General features: G+C 48.4%; 2 protein-coding genes across 4 annotated transcripts; one reads left to right on the top strand and one right to left on the bottom strand.

Annotated features, from left to right (window-relative positions):
- Positions 1-7,991: 7,991 nt before the first annotated feature.
- Positions 7,992-14,862, top strand: PIGR (polymeric immunoglobulin receptor; the record flags this gene model as incomplete). Its single annotated transcript, XM_082329922.1, has 10 exons — positions 7,992-8,073; positions 8,327-8,659; positions 9,367-9,696; positions 10,250-10,573; positions 11,012-11,326; positions 12,285-12,483; positions 13,039-13,160; positions 13,484-13,609; positions 13,762-13,820; positions 14,737-14,862. The coding sequence occupies 10 exons, from the start codon at positions 7,992-7,994 to the stop codon at positions 14,860-14,862; spliced, it is 2,016 nt and encodes a 671-aa protein (XP_082186048.1).
- A 4,857-nt stretch (positions 14,863-19,719) lies between these two features.
- On the bottom strand, positions 19,720-25,301 carry LOC309599150 (interleukin-20-like). 3 transcript variants are annotated; one of them, XM_082330366.1, is made up of 8 exons: positions 25,255-25,301; positions 23,076-23,315; positions 22,180-22,966; positions 21,646-21,880; positions 21,469-21,534; positions 20,506-20,658; positions 20,032-20,106; positions 19,720-19,924 (listed from the first exon to the last, which is right to left on the bottom strand). In XM_082330366.1, exons 4-8 carry the CDS (start codon positions 21,802-21,804, stop codon positions 19,847-19,849), a joined length of 531 nt encoding a protein of 176 aa, XP_082186492.1. In that variant the 5' UTR covers positions 21,805-21,880; positions 22,180-22,966; positions 23,076-23,315; positions 25,255-25,301; the 3' UTR covers positions 19,720-19,846. The 3 variants fall into 3 exon arrangements, with proteins under 3 accessions (XP_082186492.1, XP_082186490.1, XP_082186491.1); XM_082330364.1 differs by lacking the exon at positions 25,255-25,301 and adding an exon at positions 24,374-24,447; XM_082330365.1 differs by lacking the exon at positions 25,255-25,301 and having other exon boundaries at positions 23,076-23,773.
- Between the last annotated feature and the right edge of the window lie 427 nt (positions 25,302-25,728).

Here is a 25,728-nt window from a genome sequence, read left to right as displayed (position 1 = left end):
GCAGGAGGTCCTGGGGGTCGGCCACTGAGACAGCAGCAAACCTAGGAGCGGTCAGCCCAAAAGAAAAAGCAAGAAGTACAAAATAGTTTGCAGAAGTAACTTGGAGTGTAAGTAATGCTTCTTCATTGTCTTTCTAAAATGTGAAATCTTTTGCACTACCGCTTTGAGACAGGAAAGGAGAAGAATACTGGTCTTGAGACACTTTTGAGGACTCTTCCTCACACATGTGCAAAGGGAAGCAGCAGCTCTGAGACAGCAGTGGATAGGTGTGCAGCTCTTGCTGGTGGGGAGGCTGATTTCTTTTGAAAGGAGGTCAGAAGCATAGGATCAGGCTTATGATGTTTATGTTTTCTTCTCTGCAGGAGATTTGTAATCTTTCCTTTCTGGAAAAAAGGTTAATTGTCATTACAGTATTCGCATTACATTTTAACTTAGAAAACGACAAATGTTAGTAAATAGTACTGTAGTCATCTGAACTGTTGCAAATCAGTCTATGGTCATTACGGTCTTCTGAATCACAACACATAGGGATGAGGATTTTGAGATGCAAGAAGGGAATTGTTACCTGTCCTAAATGAGCTCTGAAGTTCGTACAGTTAAAAGGAAGATAAATAGATACTGAAGCATAAGTGAATGGGATGCGCAGGTGTCCTAAAGCTGAAACAAGAGAAAGCTGGCAGACTCCTTTCACATTTATACCAACAGCAAAGGGGTGGGTTTCCGCACACCTGAATTCTTACTCTGCAAAGGCAACATTCTTATAGGACTTTTAATGTATTTCATCTGAAGTACAGAGAAATACCACCTCCTAATAGCAATTGCGCTGCTGCTAGCGATACGTGCGCTATCCATCCATCCAGCAACTGTCACGGTACAGGCTGCCAGCACGGTCTGTGCTTTTGGACTACAGCAGGTTCCTGCTCCTTGCAATATGAGTAGTATTAAGCTAGAATAATAGTTTAATAGTGCTGAAGTTGGTTTCACTTTCTAGCCCAAGAGACAAGAAACAAAAAAGTAAGAAACAAATGAACCATGACACACTTATCTGAAAAGCAACAGGCTGGTGTATGGGGTATCTAATACCTTAAAGGAACATAAAATTAGGTCACAAGTTAGTATATGGTATATCTAAGAGCTTAAAGGAACATAGAATTAGGTCAGCGGCACAATCTCAGCAAGAATTTCAGTCGCTGCCATGAGCGCTGTCTGGTTATTCTTTTTCATTTGTTTTCCCAAATACATGGCTCGTATAGGACAGCGTTTAACCGGCACTTGCAAACGTTCTTAGCTAGGAGGGTCACAAGTACTGCAGAAATCCCTAAACACTGCTGATTTCTTAGTAAATCCTGATAATCTTCAATAAGATCTGCCTAGCCGTTTCTGCTCACTGCATCACAAAATTAGCACCTCCTATTTCTTCTTTCCTTATTGTAAAGGAGGCATTTGTTTGGAACGTGACATGTTTCTTTTCTGTATGTGTTTAGGTCAGCTTGATCTTTTGTCTTAAAGTTGGTTGCTCATTCATAACTCCATGAAAACAGAGCGAATTGGCGGCTTTTCCCCACAGCAAACAGAACCCAGAGCAAGGCCATCTATGCAGTGATCTCGATGGGCACTGTAAAGACATACGTAGCCCCAGTCCTGTGCAGCAAGAAGTCCGTTACCATGCCCTTCTAGGCACACAAGTCTTCAGCACCTCCATAAATCACCCCTAGCACATGCACCAGGGCTCCTCCTCACGTTATAACCCCGGTGCTGCTGCTCAGCACTGCCTGTGCCTACAACAGTTTGTATCTGTGCAGCTTACTCATGGTGTTAGTGGGTGCTGCTGTAAAAGCATTTGGGGGGGGGAATATTACCCCATTCTATATGTTATTATTTCTCAAATATTTGAATAACAGTAAGCATTCTATAAAACAGAAGGACCCTAGGCTAGAATTACAAATGTGGCGACTAACTCTTCATGTTTCATTGATCCCGTGGCATGTCCTTGACACTGGTCATTGTTAAGAGCACCAGTTAATAGCTAATGGATTGGACTGTGCTGCTCCCTGGCAAGCTGCATGAGGAGTGTACCCGTTTCTCCGAGGTCAACCTTGCAGCTGAGTCAGCAGAATTTGGGAACTGAACTCTGGTATTTCATACCCTGCAAGAGCACCTGCTTGCTTGGGTTTGTATAACTCCGGGGTCAGGTCCTGATCTCTTTCAAATCATTACAAATCTGAAGATATTCCCCCCGAGGACTGACAGAGTCACAAAAGCACCACAGAAACCCACAGGAGGTCTTGTAATGGATGACATTTCGAAGAGCTCACCTGCTCCGAGAGCACTTTCTGCTGGAAACCTGAAAGCACTGTTTCAAAATTTAGGCATACAATAGTGCTGGAGAGGTGATGTTCCCAACCCAGGCCAATCCCACAGTGCTTTCGGCACTGGGGGATCCAGGGAAGCATCCACACACAGCAGACTGGGAAACCCAGCCCAGGGAGGTCTCATACCACAGCTACACCAGACAAACCTCCCACTGCTCTGCAAAAGCACCATGAACAACTTGCTACAGATAGAGACACTTAAAGACATGTTCATATAAGCAAGGGAGACCGACTGCGGGGTTTGAGGGGGTCTAACCTCCCCAGAGCTTTATACACAGCATTAACATTTCTTTGCCACTCAGTGGAGGCACAATGCAGCGAGGATACTGAATCAAAACAGATAGTGTTATTCATTCTCAAGATGATACTAAGACGACAAAAACATTTATCTGTCCTGAGTCGGAAAGCAAGAAAAAAGGTCATTAGTTTGTAAAGGACCTTGTAACTTTTCAACTTGCAAGGCTTTTCACACTGAATCCGCATTGTGGCATGTCCATGTCTCACTCGGCGCTAACGAGAGAAGCCCCTTTGGTGCAGTGCACGCACACGCCAAGCTCTAATGCCCTTAGGTGGTAGGAAGAAACACAGCAAAATCCAAATTATGGAACCATATTACAAGGTGTAGTGAGTTTTTACCCGTCGTTATGGTATAGGTATAGAGTTGGCTTTTATTAATGCTCAAACACCTCCCAGGTTTCTCATGCACTCGCACTCCTGCACAGTCGCCCTCGGTGGGGGTTTCAGCAGCCCTTCCCAAACTCATGGTCACGAACGTGGCAACTCAAGCCAAGTATGGAAATGGGTGGCTAGGAGAAAGTTAATGCCATTTACCTGGTAATGGTTTATCTTCTCTTTTAAAGCATATTATAACTAAATGTTTTGATTTGTTAGTATTAATCTTGCTAATGATTAGCCTATCCTGTTCTGGTTTTGTACAGTATAATTCTTTGAAATCCCTGTTGCGTTATACACACAAACACACCAGCACACCGCAAACAGCGCCAGCATGGAGCCACCCCCGCCTGGCCGAGCGTCCCAGCCAAGCCAACACCATCACCCTGGTCTCGGTGACGCTGGTGTCCAGAGGCCTGGGTTAAGAGTGGAAAGCTCATGCATCAACGTGCAAACTCCCATCTGCTGCGTTCAGCTCTAATAATGGTTTTGTGCTCTAAACCTTCAAAACCTGTTACATTGGGACAGGGAAGAGAAGGGAGCCGGTGGTTTTGATGATGCAAAATGAAAGTAAATTCACAAAAACAAGATTTGAGTTGTATAAAAAAAAAAAAAACCAAGGAGTACAGCTCCAGTCCCCAGCTGGTAATAATCCAGAGAGGACCACTGTTGCAACAGTGAATTAGGGGTTTATGCCAGGAGGGGACATGGCCCTTTGGCTGCAGGAGGGACTTTGCAAACACCAGACATGCACATTTGCACAGCTGAAAGCTTTCCCCATGGCTGCTTCTCTGCTAAGTCCTGTGCCGCAAGGGGAGTGGGGGAGAACCAGAACAAGCTTTTAGTTCCACCCCCCACCCCGAGACCTGTCAAAGTGCTTTAAACTAACCACAGAGGCAGGCTGGCAGTCGGTGGAGACTGGCCCAGCAGCGCAGGTGAGCTGAAGCCCAAAATGCCGACGGAGGCGGCTGCTCCAGAGCGCTGCCAGCCCGGCACTTCCCACCCACAGCTTCTTTGCCCTGTGCTGCAGAGCAGCTCCTCGGAGACACTTTCCTGGTGGGAATAACTGGGTTCCCTCCCCGCTTTCCCTCCATTGCGCTGCCTTGCAGACAGCTTCTCACGAGCCTTTTAAAGCATCAGGTTTAAGACAGCAGCTTCTTTGCCTGCATAGACATATGCAGCACAAATCGCGTGTCCAGGTTTCTCTCAGCCTGCCAGCCTCCGCAATCCCTCCTGCCTGGCAGCTCTGGTGCAGGCAGGAGCTCCGATGGCCACGCAAAGCAGGCTGCAGGCACCAACCTGCGCAGCGCCGTGCACGTCAGCTGCCGAACAGGGTCCTGGCCACCCGTCCTGCTGCAGCGTGGTAGGAGCAGGTTTTCCCTGCAGGAGAGGTTTCCAGTGTTCATCAGTCCCTGGGGACACCATGGTCTCACGCACTCAGCCCTTCGTGCTCCAAGAGCAATCAGAAATCCAGCGCAGGCACCCGGACACACAGGTCGGTGCCTGCAAGGGGAGAAAGCAGGAGATGTGGGCACGAGTGGAGGGGAACCCAATGTGGGAACCGTGTCCAAACCAGCCACGTCCCGCAGCCCCCAGGCAAAACCAGTGGAGGATCAGCAGTCATCTTCTGCAAAGTCAGTGCAACTGTTCCCGTACGGGGTGACCAAATTCAGCTTCTGCTGGAAGGTTTTGGGAGCACTGCACAAGCCTCGTGCTTTGTGCCAACCACCAGAACCCCCAGGACTTAGGGAATCCCCTCAGGATCAGTCCTGGCATCACTGCCGAGGGCAGACTTTTGCACCTTTCTCTGCATCAGCTGGTGCTGCTGGATACAGAGGGCACATACCGATAGGGTTGTGCGCCTGTATATGAAGCCCAAAATGAATCCTTTCCTCCACTGCCAGCTCCAGGAAAGACTTCACCAATACATAACAAAGGAGCACTATTTTTCCCCTTTCTCTACCCTGAAAAGCTAGGATAGACCCGTGAGAAGCTGCAGCTGAGTGGCAGGAGGAGTACAGGCTGGGCACAGGCACTTCACCCTTTCCAGCACCGGGGCTGCAGCAGGCACCATCCCTGGGCACACAGCAGGATAAGAGCGCTGCAGATCTACCAGCACGCTTGTCATAAGCTTGCTTCCCAACTTCTCTGGAGATTGCATACGTGGCATTTTCCTCTGGTTTCAAGCCTCTTGGCTCTTCTGTAGTCCCCTGAAAACCTTTGCTGTCCCATCTCCTCTCTCCTTTCAACTCCCCCTCCATCTGCAGAAGCATTAGTACAAATCACTTGCACAGCCACTTACTTGCACTCCCTTTCATGTGAGCTCAGCAGCCTTTTCTCTTCCCTGGAGCTCTGAGGTTTAAACCTTGCACTCCAACTAGAGACAGCAAATCCAGCAGCAAATGTTCTTTGAAAGCAAGAAGGAACTAGAGCTCTTTTACCAACAGCTTGATGAAATTCTCCTCCAGCATCCCGAACAGCGCTTGCTCTTTGCAGAGGGACCCGCAAAGCTCATTCGCACCATTTCTCTGGGCTAGGCAGTGTCATTCGCAGAGCGCAGCACGGCGCCGGCAGCAGAGAGGGGGTTTCCAGCCATCCAGCTCAGTGGATTAGCATGGGAGTACCTCACATTTTTTACGTAACCAGTGGCTGGGCTTGCTCGGACTTGCTATACATGGGAGTTTTCTCCATTCATTCAGTCAGTGGGGGAAGGTTTTAACAGCATCTGAGAAAACAGGACTAGAGGCAACTCGGGGCTGCAGAAGGTGCAGATGTTGGTCACACAAGCACACAGGAACCATTGTTCTTGCGCAGGCCCAAGTGCACACGCGTATCCTCAGACAGGGATGCAAAAATTCTTTCCTGCTCCAACATGCATATGAAGACCCTGATGCCACCACTCTTGCACACATCTTTCTGGACACAGCTATATCTTTGTTTCAAAAAAGAGGTCGTGGCAATCCTTCCCTACCTGACAAAATGTTGTTGGTAAGCCTGAAGTAGCCAATTGCTTTGGGAAGGAATCAGACTAACAGATTATTCAAATTTTGCCAAGAATGGGAAAGCTGAACTGGGATCCTGCTTGCATTGCAGAGCAAGGGGTGGAGGGCAGCAAGGTGACCATCAGCCAGAGGAACTGCTGTTAACAAGGGCAAATATCAAGGCCCTTTTTGTGCCATATTGTTTGCTTTCTGCAGAATGTTGTTTGTCTTGCTGGCTACTTCTGGGATGTGTATGCAAGAGCATTTTTCATGCTCAGTGAGTTAATTGTTAGCCACGGACAAGTGGCCATTGAGCAATTAGAAGTCACAATACAAGGAAGAAAGCACAACAAAACACCTTTCATCTTAACAGGGAAATAAAAGCCTTTTTCTTCTACTGGGAATTACCCTTAATAAAATTGTGCCACCCAACAACCTGAAATCAAATTCCTCTGAATGTTTATAAAGATTTTCCTTGGCACCTATCATCTTTTTTAGAACTTGGAGTACACAGATAGATCAACACCCATGCTCAGGAAATGCCCATTCCCACCACGCAGTGTCCAACAGCACGCTCAGCTCAGGCCAAAGAACACAGCTTAGTGAATTAAGAGCCTCTGAGCCATCACTCAGTCCAAAGCAGGGGGAAGGTCAGAAATACTCATCCTGAAGACTACGGACACATTTCAGGACACACAATTTGGTTTGACATTCCCCAATAGCCCTAATTTTGGGTCCTGGCCAAGGGTTAATTTTGGTGCAGTAGGTTTGTTGGATATACGGGTAGGACAGTGCTTTACTGGTTTAAGTCTGATTCTTGGAGGAGTGGGAGGTGAGAGGTAAATCCCTGCATCTCACTAACTCTACCAGCAGCTGAGGAAAGAAAAAAACAAAGTAGAGGTGAAAATATTACCCTTTTTCCCTTTTGTGTGTCCTTGAAGAGATCTGGGAAACAAAGAGCAGTAAACAAACACAGGTTTCAGATGGGAACTCTGCTCTACGGCATAAGGAAGAAATTTGGACATAAGGAAAAGGTTTTTACAATGAGGGTGGTAAGACGCTGGCACAAGTCGCCCAGAGAAGTTGTAGATGCCCCACCAGTGGAAGTATTCAAAGTCAGGTTGGATGGGGCTTTGAGCAACACAACCTAATGAAAGATGTCCCTGCCCGTGGCAGGGGGGGGTGAACTAGACGATCTTTGAGGATCCTTTCCAAACCAAACCATTGTGTGATTCTGTGAGAGCAGGTTTTCCTAAGGAGTGGTTTTGGCACTCAGGCTCACGAGCAAACAAGCCTTCCTTTCACTGCATGAACAACACAAAGAAAATATGATCCCAGATATTAAAATATTAGAAGCAGCATTATCTCCTGGCAAGGGTCAAGTCAGCAGTTGAGCTCCGGGTTGCCACCTGACTCTCATGCCTGCCAGGGCTCAGTGGCTTTTGGACCATTTTTGGACTTCAGCCTTCTGACGGGCCGTTCTGATTTACAAGTGTAGAACCAGATACCATTGCTGATTTTGAATCAAGTCTCTTCTGATTTGGCCAAAATCGCTTTTTATGCTGTGGACACCACTGTTGTTGCCTGTCTGTGGGACACCGTCCCTGGGGCACTCTGCTCTGACGGACACATTGGTGGCTTGCAGGCAATGCATTAACTGAGTTAGTTTGTCATAAGAACAACTCCCTCATTTTACAGAAGGGAAGCCTGGGGTGTTAGGATGAGACCCACGGGCAGCCATGACGCCATGCAGCAACACGCAAGAACGGAGTTATCAGCTCCCTCTTTCCCATTCAGGGGCTTGACAGAAGCTATTAAATGCTATATTTCTCTCTAGCTCAAGTAGCCATAACCCTCGTATCCTCCAGGCATGAGGATTATTAGATGACTTGATCAGTTAATGTAATCATTTTGCAAATGTGATTATTCACCAACTTCTGTGTCTCTTCCAGGGAACGCAAGAAAAATGACTTTACTAGCATTCATCTTCCTACTCGCTTTCGTCCCAGCTGAATCTGCAAGCAGCAGATACCTCCCCAAGGCAGCAAGTAAGTGTAACCTGTCTGGGGCACAGGTCTTGCGGGTGGCCTAAGACCAGAGGTGGCATTACTAAGGGGGGAGCAGGGTTCAGGGAGTCCCTCTACCCCATCGGTTCCCATCATTGCCATGGGACCATCCAGACCACATGATGCTGCACAGCCCTGGGTCCACGCTCGCCCCGCTACACCCGACCTGCTCTGCAGCTCCATCAGGTTGTGTAGCACAGTTGACATTTACAGCCAACATGTTTTCCTCTTGCAGTCTCAAGCCCTGTGTTCGGACCACGGCAGGTATATAGTCTGGTCAATGGGTCAGTTACCGTGAAATGCTTCTACCCTCCCACCCGAGTGAACATACGCGACAGAAAGTATTGGTGCAGGGAATCAGCCTCAAGCTGCACGACCATCGTGTCCACCAACGGCTACATTGCTCCAGGCTACCAAGGCAGAGCCTCCATCACTGACCACCCTGAGGCAGAAAGCTTCCAGATTAACCTCTCCGAGCTTACAATGGCAGACGCAGGCACCTACCAGTGCGGTGTTGGTATCAACGGCAGAGGGCTCTCCCACAAAGTCAATCTGGCTGTTTCCAAAGGTAATTATAGTCTTGGGGCTCCTTACAGCATTATTTTCTTTTACCTTTTCCCCACCTTTTTAATAAGGCTCCACAGATAGTCTGTCCAGTGTCTAAGAGCTCAAGATGCTCCATGCTTTCAGGAAACAGCAGTTTTCATTTTCCCCTGTGCTCTTACAGAATTAATTTTTTGACCAAAAATGTGGCATAAAAAATTAGATTAAACAAACCTCATCTTAAGGTCACAAACATTGCTTAGAAACAGGTGACCTCTCTCAGCCACTAAAATTTGGGGAGATGCAGTCGGAGGGCAGAGCTGCCCATCACTCTGATGTGCCCTCCAACCCATGGCTGAGGCTGTGCGAGCCAAACCTGCGCACAAGTCCACGAGAGCACGGTGTGCAGGACGGCACCGCGCTGCTGGGCAAGGCCCAGGCTGCAGAGCACGGTGCAAGCTCATGGCACAGCCCCTGGCAAGAAGGCTCTGGGAGAAACCCGGTACAGAGCAGGCAGTGATACAGCATAGACCCCTCAGTCCTGAAATGTGTGACGGACACGAGACACCGCTGGGCAGACCGTGCTCTGACCAGGAGAGGCACATGATCATATAATATAGCAAAGTAGAGAGAAACCCTATGCTAAAAAAAGCCCTCAGAGATATATGGGAGTTGCACACAGCTACCGACAGAGCAGGCAGTAGATGCTGACTGGTGTCTCTGTATGCACAGGTCCGCATATACCCGAGGGAGCTGAGCTTTTCTACGTGAAGCTGCAGAGCACTTTGAGCACGTCCTGCGACTTTGGGGCAGAATATGCGAGCACGAGGAAATTCTTGTGCAAAATGCAGAAAAACAGCTGCTATAACATCATCGATAGTCACGGGGATGTTGATGAGGATTACAGAGGGCGAGTTCTGCTGAGCAACGAGGATCTTCCAGGCTCATTCAGCATCGTGATAACTCAGATGGGCTGGGAAGACTCAGGCTTGTACCTGTGTGGGGTCGGCTCCTATGGGGAGTATGGAGAAACAAAGGAACTGGATGTGCATGTTTATGAGGGTAAGCTATTCCCAGTGTTTTTTCTCTTCATCTAGGTACTTCTTTCTATTCATTTAACTATCTGTAATGTACTAAACCATCACTAATAAAGCTTGTATCAAGACTTAACTTTCCCAGCAGGGGCTATCTTCCCCAGTCTGGCTAGCCCAAAACTCCAGAAAGCAAAATCTGCCTAAGTTTGAGACAAGCAAACTGTCTCTTCAAGTCTTAATTCCTTAAATCTCAAAATGACAGATATAGAAAGGAGAAGACCTGCCCTTCCCCTAGCAAAGGGAGAAAAACTTTGAAATATCAGTATACAAAGACCACCACCACCCAGTGAATTTGGGAAAAAGAAAGGCCTGACAGACCCTTTAGGGTCAATACCTAGCAGTGCCAAGACAGTCTCCTACCGTCTGCACCCCTGAGCTTCACCCAGCCTTGCTTTAGCCAAAACAGCTTTGTTTGATCTGATAATATTTATTTTTGATCTGATAATATTTATTCTCTTGGGAGAGTGCCACATCGGCAAAAGTTAGACATGTATAGCTGCTCATTTCATTTTTATCTCCAGAGACAAGTGTTCCTCAAGGAAAGCCTACAATAATTGGAGTAAAAGGAAGTTCAGCAACTTTCGAATGCCGCTACGAGCGTCTAAAAAAGTCCACAATGAAGTACTGGTGCAAGTGGAGACAGCAGGGGTGTGCTCGGATCATAGACAACACGGGGTACGTGTCGGGCTTGTATGAAGGAAGAGTGGCCATGTACGACAGCCCAGATAACGCGACGATCACCGTCATCCTGAACCAGCTGAAGGACAGTGACAAAGGCTATTACTGGTGCATGACAGATGAGGTGAAGGAGCAGCAATCATCAACCGAGCTGAAGATCATAGACGGTATGAGCTCGCACACTGGCAGTTCTCTGCCTGCTCAGTAGGTACAAACCAGCCTCCTAAGCACCACAAAGGAGCAGATCTGGCTGTTGGGGAAGAGGTGTGAGGTCCACCTCTGAACTTTTATCTCGTAAAGCAAAACATTGTGCCAATCCTCCCACACCCCAGTAGCTTTAAAACAGAAACGCAATGTTTCAATTTTATGGGAAAGCGTTCAGAAGAGTTTCTCATGCAAGTATTTAAGCCTTGCAAAACACCCCCCAGCTTTCACCCAGAGATGCATATACAACATCCTTAGCATTAATTTAGCAATATAAGGAGCACTTTCCTTCACAGATACATCTCCTGGTTCGCCATCTCTAGCAGCACCACTACCTGTTGCCTACCATTCCCACCACTGCAACCACTAACGTCAGCCTTGATGTTCTGTTTGCCTTGCAGGAGAACCTGGGCTGAAGGGAAAGAAGGAAGTGGAGGCGCAAGTGGGTTCACGGGTCGATTTAACTTGCTCTTATCCATGCAAGTACTACTCCTACCAGAAGTACTGGTGCAAGTGGAACAACATCGGCTGCACCCCCATGCCTGCTTCTGACCAAAGGGAGCCGGGGCCAGATGTTACCTGTGACACCGACAACAAGACAGTTATCCTAAGCTTTGACTCGGTGGCAAAGACAGACGAAGGGTGGTACTGGTGCGGAGTGAAGCGCGATGGCCACTTTGGGGAAACCATGGCAGTCTACCTGCGGGTGACTGAAGGTGAGCTCCAAGGCAAAGGTGGCAGGGGCTTTCCTGCTCCTCAGGGCTGTGAATCACGCTGCCTTCTGCTGAGAGAAAAGTCCTCTCCATATCCACTAGGTTGCAGCACCTCAAAACAAAAATGCTCTCATCCAGGCAGCCTCCCAGACTAGGTGCCAAGATCACCCTGATTTTGCATAACTTGTCATAGATGTTTTCATCCACTCACTGGTTTCTGCTTCCTGGTCATAAAAAAAACCCCACCAGTCTAAAAATCACTTAATTCCACACCATTTTTACTTTTTACCCCTGTCCTTACTAATTATTGCTATTATATTTGTAACATCATTTAGTTTAAGCAACATCTGACACCTGTTGGGTGAAGGGCTGCATGTAGTTCAGAGACACATCTTGCTCCAGGGAGCATGTTATCTTAACAAACAGGAAAGCAGTAGGGAGCAGGAAAGGAAGGGCTATCACCAGCTCCCCGTGGACAGCAAGGGGCTTAGTCTCAGCTTTGGTGCAGTATCTTAATTTTCTTGGGAAGGAATATTGTTAGGAGCAGAGCAGAGAAAAAGTATAGCACTAAATAGCCCACATGCAACCATCCTAAGTGGATGATGGTCAAAGTGAGAACAGAGAGAAACAGCCTCATTTCACTGCCTTTGGCAGGCAAAGAGCGAGAAATAAAAGCAAACCAAGTATTCAAAATTTATTCATGAAATACTAGAGGCAGAACTTAGAAACGCAAGACTTCTCAAAAGTATATAGGCAGAGAGAGCCTACTTGAGATGTTTGCAATAAGTTATCTGGAATGAGATTATTTCAGATCCCTAAACCGCATTTTAAAGAGCCTCTCATGTACAGCCAAAACCCACTGCAGTTCCACATGCACCAAATATATCCAACTAGTTTTTGTGTCACCATCTCCGTGCTGCCGCTCACACGACTAACCACCCTTCTTCCCTGGGAAATGTAGGAAGCAGTGCCAGCCACAACCTAGATCTCCTGCACGTTGATGCCCCCAGCCGCGCCGAGCCCCCCAGCCGCGCCGAGCCCCCCAGCCGCGCCGAGCCCCCCAGCCGCGCCGAGCCCCCCAGCCGCGCCGAGGGTGGCTTTATTCCCCAAGAGCGAGCCTACAGCGATGCTGATGTGCAACGTGCAGCTGCCTCGGAAAGGTTAGTTCTCTCCAAGCTTCTGCCTTTTATCATTTTTGTTTTTATCATTTTTGTGAGGTTTATATAAACCTGTTGTTGGTACTGTGTTTGCACACTGCGTGTGTGGTATAGCAACGAAAAAATCCTGTCCCCAAAGAACTTTGCTCAAAACATCAGAGGAAAAGAAGCAAAAAAGTTACAGCAAAAGGCAAGATGTCTTGAAATTAATCTCTAGCTCAAGAAAATACAGTCCCAGAAGGGAACAATTAGAGATTCCAGGTACAGAAAAACTAATTGAAAATACTTCTGTCGAGATTAGAGCACTTTCCTTCACACATTTGTAACCAAGCTGCTGATGTAGCTGGTTTTGTACAACCTCTGGCCACATTTTCATTTGTTCCCCTGTGATGTGCTGGGATCCAGTTCATTAACTGAATTGCACCGTGCTCACTCAGATTCACCATCCTATATAGATTTCAGACTGCTGGAAATTCATATGCATTATTCAGTCTTGAATAATTAAAAAAAAAAAAAAAAGTCTTTCACAGCTTAGCGGTCTCTTTCCCTCCATTCCAGCTCTGATGGAAGCCATGGTGGCCCCAATGTACTTGCTTTTGTCCTGGGCCCTGTTGGTGCCTTGCTCCTGATCATCGTGATGGCTTTTGCCGTTTTTAAATACAGACAGCTGAGGAGATCCGGTGAGTCCCTGCCTTTTCTAGTCTCTCAAGAAATGTCAGCAACATTAAGGTGAAAGCGATACCTTGTGCACACTGCCATCTCTGCTGGGCTGAGCTGCTCCCCGACACCCCCTGATGCCATGGGCAGGCAAGGGACCCTGCTTCTCCCACTGGCCCCGCCATACGGCTCCAACGCCCAGCATACAGGCTGCCCGGGCTGACGCAGAGACCACCCCTCCGCAGGCTTTGTGGGTGGCATTGCACCGTGCCTCCTTGCACGGAGGCAGTTCGGATGCCAATGCGCTTGCACCGACTGAGGGTATTTATCTCCTCCCTCTTAACAGACCTGGTGTCCATCGGGAGCTACAGGACAAACATCAGCATGTCGGACTTTGAAAGCGTGAAGGAATACAGCGCAAGCAATAACGCCTGTGTGAAAGAGACCCAGGAGACTCAGATAGGAGGGGACGGTAGGTCACTGACGGATGGGCTTGCTCTCCATCCCCAGCCCCAAGGCAAGGGGTGCCGGGGAGGGGTTTGCAGAAGGACCCTACCAAAGCCACAGCAATACCTGCCCACCAATGGCTCCCACACCCCAACACCTCCCTTTCTCTCCCTGCAGAGTTTATCACCACCGTGGCCACCCCAGAAAGCACTGCTGAGACAAAGAAGGCAAAAAGGGTAAGAGGAGACAGGAGAGAGCCCACTGACCTGGGAGGCACATCACAGCTCTCCAGCCTCTGCAGAAGGAGGTGCCTTCTCCCAGGGGCCTTATTTATACCCAGGTGCTCTCCATCTTACCTGGGTCAGGCCACCTGCTGCAGATCAGCCTCCATAGGGGGGACCTTAACCCTTTCCTGACCTCACGTTTTAGCAGAGACAATAATACGGTACACCAAGTCAGCCCCAGGTAGTGTCATGAAGGTTGGGATTGGGTTGTTACCATAAATGTGAAACACTGGGATAAGCAGATGACCAGAGGCCGGAGCACATCCCACCTCCCAGCCTTCCCCCAGCGCTGTGCTCCCACGCGGGCAGCGGTTCAGGGGCAGAGGTAGGCAGGGAGGTTTCTGCCATTACAAGGGCTGTGACTTGCTCTGGTGGCCCTGGCAAGCCCCTGCTTCCCCCCTGCCTTCTCCCTGCCTCCCCCCTGCCTTCTCCCTGCCTTCCCCCCTTGGGTACGGTCATGGTCAAGTGGCACCACTCAGCAGTAACCGAAGGTGCCAGACGCAAGCCCTTCTTTTGAAAAGTCCCTAACCAAAGGCGATATCTAGGTGTTGTAAGTGCCAAGAGCTGAACCGGACCAATAAAGGAAACTGTCAGGGAACCAGTAAAATCCAGCAGCTTTAGGACAGTGAGCTGGATGCTGACACGCAGGGACAGGCATCCCGTGGAGCCCCAAACCCACAAATGTTTGGGGTCTTCCCAGGTCCAAACAAAGGCGTGATGTTCTTGCATCGGCACCGGCATGACGCACCAGATTATCCCACTCATCCAGTCTGCCCATATCATCCCTAGAAGCTCACAGCCCATCTAACGCTGCCCTTTACCTTGTCCGTCCCCGGCCACCTAACAGTGTCCTCCTGTCCTTCCCCAGAGCTCCAAGGAGGATGCTGACCTCGCCTACTCCGCCTTCCTCCTCACCTCCAGCAGCATCGCACAGGGCAGCTCCGGGGGCGACAGCGCTGCCCCGGCCGTGTCCCCCCCGAACTGGGAGGGCTAGATCTGAAGACGAGGGACCGAGAGGCAGCAGCAACTGGGACCGGCTCTACCTTGAGGATCAGAGGAAGACATCAGCAAGCAGCACTGTTTATTGATACCACAATTTGCTATAGCTTGACCTTTTTTTGCTTAAATTCAGCTTCAAGCGGTGATTTAGAGGAATCGTGTGATGCCAAAAGGGGTGGCTGGGCTGGAGGTGCAGGTCTGAGCGAGCAAGTTGGACTGGGAAATGGCAGGAGCTTGAGTGGCTTAGCCCACTGACAGCCCCAGCCCCACCAGTGCTCTTCCAACACTGTGGGCTCTCAAAGGCCAGAAGGTGTATTTAAAAAATTCTCATTTTCTGTTAAAGGCAGCTGGAAAACCCTCTAGAACAACTCGCGCTTTTGATTCCTCTAAGCTTTCTCATCCCGAGGGCAGTACCTGCAGACCAGACGTGGTCTGAAATGTTTTCGTGCAGAAGCAATAAAGAATAACATTGGCTTTCAGCAGACCGGGGGACTCGCAGTCTGTGGGAGGGCACGGGGAGAGCACACCCAAAGAGGCGCGGTGAGGGTGCATTTGGGACGGGGGGGCTTTCTCCTCCTCTTACGGCAGCATTACAGCATCACATCTGGTGTTGCAAACAACACAGGACAGTAGAAGAAACCCACAATTAATGGAGATAAACAGGAAATGCTTTGAGTAATCTTATGTACATTTTCATCAACAGCAGGTATTGATCCCAGAATGACAGTAATTAGTATGACGACCAATCAGCAGCCTATATAGCCAAGTAAGCAATAGGCACCGGTGTTCGCTGGCTCTGTATTTGCATAGTACAGACCAAATTCCCCAGAGCACCGGAACCAACCGTCTCCCATCTCTGACTTGGAGTCGGAACAGCTGAGCCCAATCCATGCTCCTCTGCCACGGAGGCACCCCGCTAAGGGCGGCCTTGAAAACCCACGCTTGGAGCGTGGCTTAGACCTGAGCCACACATCACTCGCACGCTTTCCCCGGCTGACTTCATGTTTATGCAGGTGGAAACGAGGATGACTGTAATTAAACATTGTCTCTTGGTCTTATTTTCAAGAGCGGATGACTAAACAGAGAAAAGCAATTTATTGATGCATGGATTTCCAAACAGCAACACAGCACTGCTGTCTGTCAGTTAGATGAGAGTACAGAGAGCTGAATACCCTGCAGATAAAGCAATGTAGGAAGCAGCAATGATGAAGAAGTGACAAAGCAGAGAAGCAATTTTCCCTGAACACTAGGAACGGGATGGGCTGGTGCCTGCCTGGCTAAGAGAGGGGCTGCGGAGGTGTCTGACAGGGCCAGAGCTGCTCGGGAGAGAAGGGGCAGAAACTGCACAGATAAATTCAAATTCCTGAGCCTGTGTTGGTTTCGTGCAGCTCTGATAGCAAGGCATAAAATATAAAGAATGAGGAGCATCACCCTGGCTAGAGCCTGAGCTGCTGGTCTTACAGTAACACCACAAGTATATTTCTGTTTTACTAAAATATTAGCTATACTTTAAAATGAAAACAGTATGGCAACTCAGCAAGGTGTCAGGCAATGGCTGATTGTGTTAGCCTACAGACACAGAGTTTTCATCAAGGATAAACCCCAAATTATTCCTGAATCATGGATTTCCCCACAATAAGCGCTGAGACGAGCTTTGCTCGCTGTGAGTGGGAGGGCAGCAGCTCCCATGGTATTTGTGTTTCCCCTCCCAGCCCTGCATTTTTGTTTTCAGGGCTGCTCTCACATCCACATTGCAATAGTCATCACCTTACCGACATCAAGGCTAGGACCTTAAATGTCAGGTTATAGCTCGTCTGCCTCATCTCCTGGGCTGCATCCCCTTGGCAGCACGGTGGGAAGGGGCTTGGATATCGGAAAAGGTGAGGAGGGGCCAGGACAGGTCCACGCCTGCCTGGAGTTGCTGGAAGTGAATGAATTATTCTGGTGCAATAGGGAAGGCGTGCGCTTGGAAAGTGTCCCCGGGGGTGAGCAGTCATAAAGCTGCGGGAGAATGCTAAGGTTCGGAAATTTCTGAGAGGAGAAAACCCCTTTCACTCTCCCTTCGCAAATCCGCTTCCTCTTCAGCCTGCCCGCCGGCGTCCTTTTCTCAGCTCCGCTCCTCCCGCACCGCACTGGGAGCAGCGAGGATGAGCTAAACTCCCGGGAGAGGTGCACAGGGCAAGAAACGTGGGTGGGCTGAGCATCCTGCCAGCCGGCTCTGCCTGCACCCCTCAGCCCCAGCAGCTGCCTGCCAGCGGCTCCCGCTCCTTCCCACCGCTGACACTTCCATCTGGCACCTCATTTCCAACGGGGCACGTCCCTGGGCTGCTGCAGTGCTTTGCCATGGATGGGAAAGTGTGAACTTAGTTTGACATGAAAGCAATAAAACATGCATGGATTGAGGTATGGCACCCTCCGCACAGGATACAAAATTAATGAAATCTGATAAATAATAATAATTGTGACAGCGTAAGCTGAGGATGCGGAATAAACCCCACACTTCTCACTCAAGCTGTGATCCAAAGCCCACCAGGATCAATGGTGGGCTCCTCCCCAAGCAGCCCCATCCCCTTCACCAGAGTGTTCGCCAAACATGCCGACTGATTCCCTTCGGTCAGCGACGTGCTGTGGTATCTCATTGCGTCACTGCTTCATTCTTAATGGTTTCTCTTTAACAGCAAATCATGGTATGTGCAAGATATGTCATTCTTAAACGGTTGATTTCAAGGGTGATGGTGTTGAAAGATCGGCTTTCATGAACACTGGCAGAGCATTTATTCACCCGCTCATGCCCTGGCACCAGGACAAATGAAAGTCATACTGCAAAAACTCATGAGAAAGTAAATTAAAAGAATCAAAGCCCCGAGAGGCTTTCCTTTGGCATAAAAAAATATTTGAGGAAGGATAGTGAGCAATCAAGGAGATCTTTCCTTTCAGAGTGAATCACCAAATCCCGCTCAGCGTGAAGCACATGCATAAGCGCTATAGGCAAATGTTGGTGAGCTCACCCAGCCAGGTCACCAACCAGGCCTTTTTGGGAAGGGACAAGGAGTCTCCTCCTCCTCCTCTGCAGCTCTTCCTTCTGCTGACACCCGATGAAACGCGCAGCGCCCACCGGACTGATGCAAGGCTCCGGTGATGCCGGTATGCTGCCGGAGCTCTTGACCAGTGTCCTCCTGTGATGGACATGAAACCAAAGCAGTAACTAGGTTCTCCTTGAGGACACAAGGACCTTATTCCATAATAACAAAACCCTGTTAAAGAGCCTCTTCTGCAGCTAAAGCCTTCCCTGTGTCACCTCTGTAGCATCATTAGAAGTTGCCCAGCTGGGAACAGCCAGCCCTCCATCCGTCCCAGGTGCTGAAGCTTGCCCGTGCCCATGGGCAGGAAAGGGAGAGCTGGCGAGTGTTGGACTCTCCCATGGGAACAGAGGTGCTGAGAAGAGGTTTGTGCAGGCCTGAAGGGTTCAGACCTAGAAGCAATGGCTTGACCCTAACAGCAATAAGAGCTGCTCAGAGCCAGGGGAGAGCATGCAGCGCCCTGGTTCTGCTTGTGCCACCACAGCCGGCAGGAGTTTTGCTACACCTTGCTCAGCTTAGTTGATCCCTAAAGCAAAATGCACCAAGTCAGAGATCTACCCTCCGGTCTTACTCAAGCCTTCTGTCTAATGAATGAAACAGTACAACTTTATCACTTGAAATATTAGGACTAGAGAGCTACCAGGGACATAAACATCCAACTGCTCTCCGAGCAGCTTGTGCTAATAAGCAGCGTTTACCTGGGCCCTGACACCAGAGATAGATAACACCTCCTGGCTGCTTGGAGAGATGACCTGGGTGGTCTTGGTTCGTTTACTAACACATTAGTCCTCTGCCATCGTCAGATACTGCAGCGATATGTGTATTAACACCTTATGGGAAAACACAGTGGAAAAGGGATTTAGAGCATGCAAAACCAGTGGGTACCAGCAATGTGCATGCAGCCACTGGCAGCTAAAAGAGCCCAAAAGGGGTGAAAACAGACCAGAACTATACATTATGCACAATAAAAATGGTCTTGTGGGCAAGCTGGGGCAATTTAGCAACAGTGGGGGCTAAACTTTGGTCTCTGGTATGCCCGGAACGATGCATCACCTCTGGGATGCTAGCATCACCAGGAGTGACCCTATCTGCTATGAAAGGGCACCATGGCGAATTAGGGAAGTTTCCCCAACAAGAAACATGTAATTCCTCAGAATTTTGACAGACACACTCAGCACAGTTTCAAGTGGGGTTTATTTACAGTAATTGCAACAAAACTTACTACTGAGTGTCAGTAAATTACACAATACATACAAGAACCTTTTTCTATTCAGCAACCACATATCTTGCATAGAAAGTTTCCTCTACTGATAAGGCAGAAAATATCATCTCAAAAGGAAAAACAGATTTCTAAGGCCTGACATACCTGCTAGGACCTATTCTTGGAAGCATGTCTCACCCTGTGCACCTCATTTCAGCCAGAGCAATCAGTGCTAGCAGTCACGTAAGACTGAGCCCAGATTTATGAGCACTGCTCTGCAGCGTTAACTACACCAGAGTAGCTCCAGCAGGCACTCAACACTCACAAATATACATTCCCTATACAAAAATATTATAATTTAAACAATACTTTTATTAAATGATCACAGCTTATGTCTGCTAGCAAGAGAAACCCTTTTAGATTTTCCCTTGGAGAGCATCCTTTGATAGAAGTCAGCTAAGCAAGTGCTATGCTGATTTGATCAAACTCAATATTTCCGTCTTAATGCAAGACTCTGCTGATGCAGTCGCCTATGTACCTGGCTAGCAAAACACTTGGTGTCTGATCAAACACAGCTGCAATCAGTGAGAAACTGCACTGATACAGGACATCATTTTCCTGTTCACCATTGGTGCGTGCAATGTCCCAGCAGCTTCGTGAGTCCTGGCCGTTGGTGGGTCGTTAACACCTTCTGCTCTCTAATGAGATTTCTCCATCCAGTCTAGTAGGATGTCCAGCTCCCCCAGGGATTTAATTGCTGCAGATGTGACATTCAGCTGAAATGATATAAAGGAACGAGTTGTAAGCAAAGATAGCGAGTACGGCCCAATGTGAAGATAATCTGAATAACTGTGTTAATGACTAGACTTAGTCGTCAACTTACCCCTTCGTAGTTAGCAAGTATTTGCTTAAATTTCTCAGCGGATTCCTGTCCACACATGCACTTATTTTGCTCATGCTAGAAAAATAAGATAGAATTCATTAGTTTGGGGCAGGGTTAATTTTTAAAAATAAGAGATTGGTTTCTAATTATGCTGGAAATTGCTGTATAGACTGAGACCTTGTTAAACTCTGTAAAAGGTTGCAGGTCCTTAAATCAGACTTCAGCTAAGAACAGAGTTTACTTTGAGAGACAGAGAGACAGGATAAATACCGGTCTTGAGAAGTAACGTGGGAGTTGGCTGATGAGTGGCAAGTATAAAAATTTCTCAGCAGACATACACACTCCACATCACACTTCTTTGTATTCTTGTTAAAACCATTTTTATAAATAGAGATTTTGCAACTTAGGCTTAGGTTTATTTATGTACCAAATACTAACAGGTGACACTAAACTGTAGCAATACCCAAGACTTACACACTGCCTGAGTTTCCTCTTCACGCTGAGGAAGGAGTTGGCTATGCTGCTGATTTTTCGGTTGACATACGAATCCTCGGTCTTGCAGTGCTTGAAGACTTTGTCCACGTAGAAGTTGAAGAGTTGATGGGTGATGCAGCATCTGTCTGAAGACTGAAGGAATAAATTTCATTTTTAAAAGGTCTTCCACAGTGCTATAAACCTGTAGTCACCAGCCTTTCTCTCTAGAATAAACCATCTCTAACACCAAGCGCAGTAGCTGAGCACTGCGGGATGTTTTGGGTCATATAAAGCTTTTTTAGTGATGCTTGATGTAAAATGATAAAATATATAGGAAATTATTTTAGACTGATTTTCCAGAAGATCCATCCTCAGCAAGTCTCATTAAGTCAACAAAATAAATATCTGGTTTTGTAGCTGGGTATTAGAGGCTGAAACCTGAAGCAGTGGCAATGTCCAGTGCTTCAGAGCGTAAGAGAACTGCAAAATACTGATTTATAATATAGTTCACCTCCCGAGATCATATTCACCTGCCTTTGGATTCTTTAATAGCTTTCCACCCAAATCCTGATTCACCTCACTATGCCTCCACTGACCGAGGTGGTGGGGAGCCGCAGCTAAAGCTCCCGTAACTGGAGCATCACATGCAACAAAAAAAAAAAAAGAAAAAGAAAAAAGAAAAATCTCTGCCCACCATTTCTGGAAAGACAGTCAGGGTGAAAGCCCGGTGCAGGAACCGGCAGTGGGACACCCACCTGCTCTCGCCTACGTGACCCGCATCACTTTATCCTCCCTGACCCGCGCTGCCTGCCAGCGTCTGTGTTTCGCAGGAACTTAGAAGAAGTTGTGATATTGAACAACTTCCCCGGACGCCCTGAGCTGGTACATCTCACGATTGGTGTTAGGATGCTAGCTGGTCAAAATTATTCAGAGAAAACCTGGAGACACGGTAAGGACACCTACCTTAACCTTGTGCAGGGAGTGTGGGTAAGACAAGATGCTCAGAGTCCTGATGGGGTCTCTGGCTTGCTGCATGAGAGAAGACAGAGACGGTGATGTACCTGCTGGGTCCAGAGGGGCTTCGGGAGCAGCCAACTAAAGAGCTTCCCCAGCTCTACGAGAGCCCGGAGCAATACTTACGATGTTGGCTTTAATTGCAGTGAAACCAGACCTAATCTCAGTCACGCTCATTGAAATTCTGCAGAGTCCAAAGTGGAAGATTTTGTTCCCAGCTGTCGGCATCAAATTCAACCAGCACGACATGGAGAAGAGGCAGAGGAACAAGTGGGATCCCTTCATGCTGCCGCAGGATGCAAAGACGGCCGGCTGCCTGGGAGACCTGCTCAGGGAAGGCAATATTGCCTCTCTCTTTTTCCTAAATGACACAATGGTAATGCTTATGAAAACATACGTATTTTATATAGTACTTGTACCTGTACACGTGTATTTAAAAAACTACACTAAATAGTATCTCTTACTCATTTCTTCTTTACTCCCTAAGTGCAAGGCAAAAAATCAAATAAAACCAAATATTTAACAGACGATCCCAAAAGCAGCAAAAATGGAAAAGAAAAAAAAAAAACAGTAAAAGATTGTATGTAAATAGACAAAGATCTTCTGAAAAAATTTCATCAGAAAAATAATAGAGTGAAAGGATAAAAATCAGTATTTTACCTTGTTCTTTGATGTGGGTTCACCTGTCTCGCTGACGTCTGACCTGAAGAGCTCCGAAGAATGTGTTTTTATCCAGGTACCAGGAGGAAATAACTCTTGGATTAACTTTTGGGATTTTTCTTGCTTTTCCCAGCATGTATTTCCTTTTGTAATTTACTGAATTAATGAGCTAGCGCAAGGGACCAACTCTCTCACCCACAGGTGTTTCCCTAACCTACGGAGGCGGGAAATCTTGGCATTGCTGTATCATTTTTCATTCGGGAAGAAGGACGTGACCAAAAGGAGGGACCATCATGGGGGTTACATCTTCAAAATGCCAAGCTCGGGGGCTCCCCCCAGCACGCAGCCGCGCTGCCAAGCCCATCCTGGAGAGGGACCATTCCCGGCTCCCGCAGAGGCGTTGGGGTGTGGGAAGCCGAGAGGCATCACCCCCAGGATGCCAGTGGTCCAAACCCCCCAAGGTGGGAGGGTTTCTGGCAATAGGACACGGTACGCTAGTAAAAGTAGCGTGACTCAGCAAGTTGGCAAGACCTTTCTCCATCACTGTCCTGGCACACAGGGCCTTCACCCACCGGGTACGGGGGACCCTGCTCTCAGGCTTGCTCCTCAGGTGGGTGGACACTTATCTCCATCAGCACATCCCTGGTACTTGGGGACCGGAGACGCCCGGGTATGAGAGGGCAGGGCTTTGCGATGACACAGCTCCTACCTCGGTGCCAGAAGTCACTTGGTTTTCAGGAGCATGGGTGACTGAGGTGATCATTATGCACAGTCCAAAGCTACCACCCTGCAGAAGAACAGAAATTTCACTCGAACCTTTAAAAGTCCACCATCCCAGTGGCAGCAAGGAAGTTTTACCCACAAGCAAAGACTTTGACTGCAAAGTCTATGATTACCCTGCTGCAAGCATTAGCTGCTGAGAAAAACTGGTGCAGGTCCTCAAGTAGACCAGGCACGTTCTCATAGCAAGGTTTCAGATCCAGACTGTCCCCAGGGAACCAGGATTTGCCAGCTGGGGCATGCCATCACGTGAACGTGGCAGTACTGGTGCAAAACACAGGCTGGTTCACCATGGTGTTGGCTCCAAGGCTAGTTTGGTTGTTTCTGTAACCCCTCTGGAGTTAGCTAAGTTCAGTCTACAAACAAAAATGAGCAGTTAAAAAAACTTCTTGGACTACCTGTACCCGATAGAGAAGGTCAGATAGACTTAGAGGGCATGGAGGTGGTAAAGACACCCCTCTAATCCCACAGCCAGCCTCTGGAGCAGCCGCGATGCTCTGGGTGAGAGCAGCAGCCTGAGCGTGTGCCTGTTGCAACGCTCTTGTGTGCCACTGCCTGTGGGCCAGGGCTGTTACATAAAGTTTTGCTGGGTGAGTAATTTATTGATAACCAAGCTCAATCTTAAGCGTATATCCGTCATCAGGGGAAGACTAGGCAAATAGATTTTATGCCCAGGCTAGTCATAGCATTGCACACAGTATTGCTGAAACTACCCCAATGCACCAAACATGCCTCCCTCATCCCTGTGCCTTCACACTGTAAAACAGCCAAAAAGGCAGGTCCAAATCTGCAGCAGGTTGCATTTGCCCTTGCTGAGGTGTTGGAAGGATCCTCAGCAGCCCATGGCTGATAGTGTCTGCCTTCCTCCCCCAATTCCCAGCTGCTGCCTGTGATTGCAGCGAAAGTTTCTCTTGGAGCAGAGGAAGCGGCACCGGCAGCGTTCCCAGGCAGCCCGGTGCACACCCAGCCTTGGTGAGGAAACGAGGGAAAAGGCAATGAGTTCTTACTTAATTATGTAAATTGCAGATGAGAAGGGATTTCTTTTTTTCCTTTTGGTAACTGAACTGACGCTCAAGACAGGTCAGCCAAATGCCAGCGGGCAAGAAACAGTCATGGATTAAAAATTGCCAGCCAGGCTGGTGGAGGAAAGCTGCTGGGCTGATACGGGAACAGGAGTGAAATGTCGTAGTATCGGGGTCCAGGGCCTTGCTCCGTTACGGACCTCTGCATGGTCCTGGGCGGGCGTCCCTTGGCCTCTCTGTCCTCTCACTGACCGTTTGCAAAGCAGAGGCAATAGCGTGACCCTCACCGCAAGGGCAGGGAGGAGAATAACCGTGGCAGAGGGGGGGAGACAATCCAGATAGTTTTTCATTTTTTGTTTTTAAGTATGTGTGCAGTGATGGCGATTGATTACCCCCAGTGCTGGACCCGGGGGAGGTCCGAAACCCTCGCTTTTCGGAGCAGGTGGGATGGCATCAGCAGGGATCTCGGCATGCGTTGGACCGAGTCCTGAAGGAAGCAAATCACCCAGGCTCATCTTTCCCCAGGCAGCCTGTCTAAGGGGGTATCCTCAATAAAACAGCAAGCCTCTCATAGGCTCTGGGAAGGAAGAGGAAAAGGAGAAACAGGGATTTCTGAAACACAGCAGCGTGACGATGCAGATGAGCTCAGACAGTAAAATGGGAACGGACTCCCCCAGGCGCTCTCAGAGTAATTAGGCCTTTTGCATCCTGCAGCGCCGGGGAGCGCGCTGGGAGCGGGGAAGCGGTCCTCTCCCCAGGAGCCCTGCCAGGCAACTCCCAGGTAACGGGAGGGCTCCTCCCTTGGGATTTTATGGTAGGCACGTTGTGACAGGGCACACTAAAAGTAGTTACAAGCCAAATAACAAGCAAAGGCAGCATAGAAGGTTGTTAGCTGGCTGCCACCATGCTAGGGAATTAAAAACTAAGCCCTGCATATCATTAGCCTGTCATTTATACAGACTCCAACCGCTGCCGGCACCGATGCTCAGCCTCACCCTGCCATGCAGACAGCCACATTCACACCACCGCAGAGCTGGCATCATTGCTATGGTAATGGAAACATCTCAATAACAGCAGAAAGCACCAGACTGCTGCAGACAAATGGCTTGTTGAAATGACTAACGAAGCAGACGTGCCTGGAGAGCCCGGGAGCATGACAGGAGATGAGACACCTACTCACCGACGGCCGGGTATGTCGGGGAAACTCAGCAGCAGCGCCTGGCCCTGCTCCAGCTTCGTCGCTGGAGAGCCATGCCCTGTGCATGCCACTTACCATGAGCTACTGCAGTCCTGCTCAACCCGATCCACTGCTGACCCAACTCCACGTTTATTCACCTCAAATATCCAAAAGCTTTTGTTTTATCCTAAAAAAAATCCTTAAAAAAAAAAAAAAATCGTATTGTTCTGATCTGCAGGAGCCATGCTGTCAAGAACTGACCACAGGCACACATTAACACTGGATTTCCAGTAAAGTGTTTCAGAGTCATAAGGTACCAGTTTCAACAGTGCATTTCAGTGTAGTTTCATGCTGTAAGAAGATCTGATAATACTTTACAGACCACTCTTGGTTTGCCATTCTTTGTCATTACTCATATTTTACAGCAGCTTTAGGTACACCAGCATTTCAGATATGAAGCTGATAATGGTTTGTACACAGATCCCCAGAACTAGACAATGTGAAGGATAGAAATGCCTCCAGGAATTTTAATAAAAGAAAAATCAAGACTTAATAACAAAGTCCAGCAAC

Source organism: Platalea leucorodia (assembly GCF_965183815.1).
Source record: "Platalea leucorodia genome assembly, chromosome: 19".
Lineage (NCBI taxonomy): Eukaryota > Metazoa > Chordata > Aves > Pelecaniformes > Threskiornithidae > Platalea > Platalea leucorodia.
The sequence above is the reverse complement of the archived record's forward strand: the minus strand, read 5'-3'. Positions and strand labels throughout refer to the sequence as shown.